Source organism: Orycteropus afer, unplaced genomic scaffold (genome assembly GCF_000298275.1).
Source record: "Orycteropus afer afer isolate SDZICR_OR568_19922 unplaced genomic scaffold, OryAfe1.0 scaffold00064, whole genome shotgun sequence".
Lineage (NCBI taxonomy): Eukaryota > Metazoa > Chordata > Mammalia > Tubulidentata > Orycteropodidae > Orycteropus > Orycteropus afer.
Window position 1 is genome coordinate 7,637,803 of NW_006921651.1, and position 7,148 is coordinate 7,644,950.

General features: G+C 46.4%; 1 protein-coding gene across 1 annotated transcript in view; it reads right to left on the reverse strand.

Moving 5' to 3' along the window:
- Window positions 1–6,532: 6,532 nt before the first annotated feature.
- The window catches only part of CNNM1 (cyclin and CBS domain divalent metal cation transport mediator 1), a 69,079-nt gene continuing 68,463 nt past the window's right edge, over window positions 6,533–7,148 (reverse strand). Inside the window, exon 12 of the mRNA XM_007939972.2 lies at window positions 6,533–6,612. Coding sequence (XP_007938163.2) covers window positions 6,533–6,612 — 80 coding nt within the window. The remainder of the gene's footprint in view (window positions 6,613–7,148) is intronic.

Genomic DNA, 7,148 nt, shown 5'->3' on the forward strand with positions numbered 1-7,148 from the left:
AGTTGTACATACCGTGTATTAGAAACTGCTGAGGGACTGGCACAGCTGCCGAGGGACGGCGTGCCTGCTCTGACAAGACCACCTCCATGGAAAACCCGCCCTACTGAAAGAGAGCCTCCCTTGGAAAGAAATGTGGGCCTGGGATTAGAGCCCTTTTGGAGGCCAGAGCAAATTCAAGTTTTTATTTAAAGAAGAATAAGTATTTTGATTATGAGCCGTAGCTGTCTTGCCCCTCTCCCTGGAAGCAGGAGTGTTGCCTGTGTTTCTTCCCCATGTTGTTGACTCTGTACAAAGCCTAGCAAGTTGTTTAAAGTAGCCAAGTGTGATTATGGGTGTTGGCTGCAACATTAAACGTTACCATCTTGACCAGATCCTCTTTCTCCCTGCTTCTTCTGCCTGGTTGTGTCCCTAGACCTCAGCTTTAGTTCTGTAGGGTGACTGCAGCAACAGATACATTGGAATCATGATACACACACATATTTAACGGAAACAGAGGCTTCACAAAATAGTGTTTGCTATGTGTGTTCCTCCTGATACGCTCTAAAAAATACTCTAGTCTCTTCTGTTCTGTTTCACTAAAAATAAACAAAATAAAAGTGCTGATCGAGACCCATGGAATTGATTTGTGATTCACTGAGGGATAGTGACCCAGAGCTTAAAATGAATGCTTTAGAGGGATTTGCTTGTGGTCAAGGAGACACAGAAATGTACTCTTACAATACACCTCTCTTTAGTGAAATCACGGTTCTATAACTGCACAGCAGTTTTGTGGGCTTGTTGCTCAGAGGCCAGTAAGCTGCAGTAAGCTTCCTTCTTAGTTTACTGCATAGACTCACAGGAGGACTGACATCACACAAGAGTGATTCTAGAACACCAGCCAGGGTATGCCTACTCTTCTGAAGCAATTATAGCACTTAAATATAGAGGACATTCTCCAGAGTCCAAAGAACTCTCCAGTTGTCAGTTGTAGAATGTGGTGGGTGGGGTTGAATCTTACTTAAAACAAGAGGGCTGCTGCTTGGAGTTTTAGGATATTTACAGACCAATGTAATGATTTTAACAGGATCTGTGATGCCTTGAGTAGTCCTAAGAGCCTACAGTCCTGGGGAATGATTGGGGTCTTAGAAGTCAGGACTTCAGCTTCTCTCCTACAGTGAAAGAGTCTCTTCCCCATCATCCCTAATCTGTCACTGTCAGATGGGTAGTGATGGTGGTAACAGATTCAGTACTTGGTGAGGGCATCCCATTCTAATGATGGAGTTGCTAAATTAGAAAGGTCTTTGACCTTGAACCAGAATTTGATCCCCATTTGTCCCATTCCCTATTCTCCTATAAACCACAGTTAAGTTTATTGGCACTTTTAATTGATGGCAATCGTTATTTGTTTTTGCTTTTACATGTGACTAGTTCCTGCCTACAGCACCGGGTATTTCCAGGCGGGTCTCCCATCTACGTATTAACCAGGCCTGACCCTGCTTAGGTTCCCAGGTCAGATGAGATTGGGCATGTTCAGGATGGTATGGTATGATGGTTAAAGCATTTGGCTGGTAACCAAAAGGCCAGTGGTTTGAGCCCACTAGTTGCTCCACAGGAGAAAGATGAGGCAGTCTGCTTGTGTAGATTTGCAGCCTTGGAAACCCTGTGGGGCCGTTGTGTTCTGTGGGAATCAACTTGATAGCAATGGGTGATTTTTTTTCAGTCCCAGCCCCCATTCTTCGATGTTTCCACACTAGATACTGTTTCAGACCCTTCACCACCCCAGCCAGGTCCCCAGCAATCCTACAGAGAGCACGTGTCCTGCAAGTGTGGCCAAATCTAGTTGATTTGAAGGATTGATTGATTAAATGATCTAGTACTCATTGCCTCCCATTCTCGGCTCCTTTTTATCAACATTAATTTTCCCTCCAGTTTAAAGGTGCTTATCTTCATGAAGGGAAGACAAGAGCAAGATAGGAATTGAATAATGCTACATGGTCAGTCTTCTCTCATTCTCCCCATTTACAACTTTAAACCATGTAGTCCTAACGGGGATGCCCCAATGGGGCAACAACTGGTTCTTAGGGAGCAAAATTGTCCTGGACAATAAAGTGGTCTGTGACCCTCTAAAGCTCACCCCTGCTTGACAAAATCTATTCCTTGATATTTAATTTCTCTTGTTAACATTTAATTTTTCTTCTTGGGGTGGTGTTAGTGAAAAAAAGAGAAACACTTTTAAACTAAAGTTCCCTTACCAGAGTCCTAAAATGCTTCTAGCATTTAAAAATAATCTCCAATCTCAATGGGAATTGGGAGCTCTGGTGGCATAGTGCCTAAGGCATTTGACTGTTAATACCAGAAGCCTGGTGGTTCAAATACACCAGCCACTCCTCAGAAGGAAGACTGGGCAATCTACTTCCATAGAGATACCGCCTCGGAAACCCAAGGAGAGGTCGCTGTGAGTTGGGATTGACTCCACAGCAGTGAGTTTGGTTTTTTGGTTTATTTCTATTCTTCAAGGAAGAAATGGTGGCACAATTTAAGCGCTTGGCTGCTAACAGAGGTTGTTGGTTTGAACCCACCAGCCACTCTGGGAGGAAGATGAGGCGGTCTGCTTCCATGAAGATGCTTGGAAACTCTTGGGGCAGTTTTACTTTGTCCCATAGGGTCGCCGTGAGTGGGACTTAACTCGATGGCAAAGGGCAATTCTATCATCTGTTTTGGTGAGTGTTTCTTGAAGTGTGTTCTAGTTTTCCGTGCATGTAAATGTGAAAATAGGATTGTTTCCCTCATATGGCCTGCTTATGGGCGGGCACTCAGACCTCGAAGCTGTGCCGCTTGCAGGCTCCATAATGAGCAAGTCACCTGACCTCTTAGAGCCTGTTGCACAGTCTAAAGCAGGGCCTAGAGTAGTGCCTTCCCAGGGTGGTTCTGAGAAATAAGAGCTAATGATTACTTAGCACAAAGGCAACAATTTAAAACAATAAAATTTGAAGCCCTTGGCAGAATGGTTGTTACTATCTTTTATTGTTACTGTTGGTGACATTAATAGCCTCTATGAAGAGCCCTAGGAAGAATCTTCCTTCTTTTTTGGGAAAGGATAGCCATCCTGTGGCTATACGAGGAATCAGCATAAGCAGTAGGGGTCAGATTCCAACCTTCCTTCCACACACGATGGTACTAAATGTCCCAACATCTTCCCACCTGCCTGGCTGTTCCCTCTCCTCTGCTCCTCTACTCCTTTTTTTCAGATTTTGGTTGGAAACCCCAGGAGCCATGCCACTTTGACATCTTTCACAAGGGCTTGCAAAAATAAGCCAGTATGAGGAGCTCATTGTCTCAGGGGCTCTGCCTGGGTCCAGCCCCCAAGACCTTGAACTTGGAAAGCACCTAGCACAGTGTCTGGCACATTTTAGCACTGAGGAAAAGGTATTCAACACATGCCAGTCCTTCTTAAGGTCACCTCAGAGCTCGTTCCTTGTCTTCATTCAGTCTGGCTTCTGGTGGGGGTTTTCCTGTCCGTTTCTGGCATTCACTCCTGCAAAATCTTACCCATCTGGCCCCCCAAAGTGGAGCACCAGCAGTGTCCTGTAACCTCACCACAGCCTCACGCCTGGCCCCGAGAGGCGTGCCTCTTCAGGGAGGTGGGCCGCGGGTGAGGTAATCACATATCTGCGCCCACCAGCCCATATCACAAATGAAAACTAGAGATTCCAGCGGCAAGGAAAACAGCCATATTCCAGGAAAAGGCATTTTAACTTTATTTAAAAATTATTTACAATTTATTGAGCTTTCATAAATGCTTTATTTTAAAATCCTTTCTTTTAAAAAATTAACCTGAAGAAAAACTTGGGGGTGAGGGGAAGATAAGGAGGGGAGTGGTGACAGGCTCTCCTTAGGGGTTTTGCCAAGGGATGGGTGTAATGCAATAGCAAGGGCCTGAGCCTGGAGGCCTAAGGGCTAATGAACGAAGCCAGGCAAGCCCCCTCAGGCCACTGGTCAGCTGAGTACGAAGACTGCACCTGAGGCGTGCAATGCCAAGAGCCGATGCTGTGCCGACTCTTCTAGGCAAGAGCAGGTGTTGGGAAGTGGTGGCTGTGGACCTATCTACAAGAAGTCATGCATTGCTGGGCCTCAGGCCAGGCTGAGCAAGGGGCATGGTAACGTGAGTAATACATTGGTGGAAGAAAGATCATCCCCAGCCGGAAAATCTTTACTTCTAAATGCTGCGACCCTCCTTTCTGAAACACCTGCTCTGACTGGGTGGGAAAGGGGGACCAAGTTACACAGACTGTAGGTTGTGGCACTGTACAGTCCCAGGGTGTCAAGACATGGAGGATTCCCACCTCTTGGTGGTGACCAGCCCTCCCCATCGATTTGATGGACACGCCAAAAGACCACTAATCACTAAAAATCTGTCACCCACTGCCAGGGATTCACTTCACTCTGCATTGCAGAAACTCTGGGCTGAACGTCCCACTAACGAAAAGTGGTTTTTAACCCTTTGTTAGTCTGAGACCTTTGGTAATCTTATGAAAGCGTTAGCCCTCTGGGAAACACTCATAAGCACACACACACTAAATTCTGAATACAGTTTCAGAGGTGTCACCAACCCTCTGAAATCTACCTATGGACCCCCTGGGGTGATGGACCCCAAGTTAAGAACCCCTGAGTTAACATTCCCATAAGTTAGTGAGCATTTTAAGATGCAAATAACCCAAATGAATGATCAGTCCCCATCCCCGAGTAATTATTGATTGAAGGGCCCTGGGGAAGTGGAAGTAATGGTTTGGGGGCAGGGGAATGGTACATCACAGGGAAGTTTGGGAATGGTTTGGAGTTTCAGCAGGCAGCACCAGATCACTGGATGCCTGACCAAGGACACCCGGGGGTGGGAGATAGTTTAGAAAAAGAGATGACTATCTCCTTCAAACAAACTTCTCTTACTTCAGATTTTCCCCAATACTTCTGAGTTTCCCGGCCGGACCTGTTTGTAGTCTTGTTGTTGTTGTTGTGTGCCGTCGAGTCGGACCTGACTCATAGCGACCCCTCCTTGGGTTTCCGAGGCGGTATCACTACGGAAGTAGATTGCCCCATCTTCCTTCTGAGGAGTGGCTGGTGGGTTTGAACCGCCAGCCTTCTGGCTAGCGGTCAAGTGCTTTAGGCACTATGCTACCAGAGCTCCTTTGTAGTCTTAGAAGTAGTTATGCGCAGTTATTCTGCCATCTGGTGGTTATGCTTGGAATCGCACCATTCCCAACTTCCACGTGGGAAAAACGCAATCTAGTAAATGCTTTGCAGTCCTGGTGGTGCAGTTGTTAAGCTCTCTGAAGCTAACCATAGGCAGTTCAAACCCACTAGCCATTCCACGGGAGAAAGATGTGGCAATCTACTTCTGTAAAGATTACAGCCTTGGAAAGCCTAAGGGGCAGTATTCTGTCCTACAGGGTTGCTATGTGTTAAAATCAACGTCAGCAAGGGGTTTAGCTTTTTTGGTTTGGTAAATTCTTGGAATAAAGGACACTTAGCTGATCTGCTCTGGTGGAGTAAGGGGTGAGGGTAAGGGGTCGGAAAGGATGGAAAAAAAAAACTGACTTTCAATATCCCTGTGTACTGCACACCGCAGTCCCTTGAGAGCTGGCTTGCATCCTCCTTGGCTGACCTGGGCACTCTGGTTTGTCATGGCTAAACTTGCTTAGAATTCTTTTCATGTAAGTTTCATTTCTCCCCCACCCCCCGTTTTTTTTTTTTTGCTTTGATTTGCACTTAAAACCTGAAGTTCCATCTTTGGCTCCCAATTGAGTCTCTCTGCTCCCTGCTCCTCCTCTTCCAGAGCAGATTTACTGAGTGATCGATGGCTGCTGACTAAGAGCCAAAACAGATGCGTCCCTGGGAAAAAAACAATGACTTGAGGCTCCGATTCACATTCTTTCCATTCCAGCTGAGACACACTTCCCCAAGCTGCTGGAGTCCTTATCTAACAGGAAACCAGTCCTACCACCATGGCCTAGTCCCACTGCTCTGAAGTTCTGGAGGAATTCTTGGTCCAGTCCCTGAACCAGTCTTCACACCTGCTACTCCAGCCTCCTTCCATCTGCCTGTCTTCCAGCGGCACCTTCTGAGTTAAGCTAAGCATGAAACAAGGTAGAAAATTATCATTTTGTTCTGGAGGAAGAAATGGTGAATTTCAGGACACGGGTCTCCTATGGTATCAGGGGATCCCCGAAGAATAAAGAAGGGCATCAGGGGCCCCAGAGGGGCATTGCTAGCTTGGATTTATTTCTTCTCCAGTCCCAGACTGTGCAATGGGCACGACCATTTCTAACCTATCCCACTGGAGGTACCTCCTTCCGTTATGGCCGCAGGAAGGCTCTGAGTCAAAATGGAGGCAAAGAGGGAAAATGTGCCGAACTGACAGCAGAGGCGATGAGATGGAAAGGAAGGTGAACACCCTGTCACCTGTGGGAGGCCTCAGGGTGAAGCAGGTGATGGGAGGGTGGGTTCTCCTCCACAGCTCTGGAGTCTCATACACCAGGGGAATACTGTCTTTTCCCTGTCATGTGATCAATGGCGTTAAATTGGAGTTCTCCTCAGAAGTTCTCTCCCCATCTGGTGACTTTTTCCTTTTTCGACCACCTGGAAAACAATTTGTAAGTATCAATCTGTAAACCTGGGAGAAAAATTACACCCTCCCAGTGGTCCACACTTGCCTCAAAAGAGGGAGGGGCAGACACATTAACTTGGGTGAAGAGAAAGGCAATGTACAGTAAGGAGGAGGTTAGCACAAAATGATCAAGGCAGAGGAAGACACTGGGAGGAGCACAGGAGTCCATGGCAACAAAGGTAAATACTGTTACATAATCCCGTATATAAGTAATATATATACTTATATATTTTGCGAAAGCTGGACAGGTGTGGGAAGGTACATGAGAGTGCACCCAGGAATACATATAGGTTTGACAGAAGATATTTCTACATAAGTATTTACATGTGCTGCAAATTATGTCCATGAATATAGTATAGCATACATGGGGCAAAGTCACAAAACTTCTTAGCCATAACCAAACACCTTGAGGGGATGAGGCGCTGGGCCTGGGGGCTCAGGACCACAGTCTCAGGAGACATCAAGGTCAGTCGGCATAACACAGTCCACAAAGACAATGATCTACATG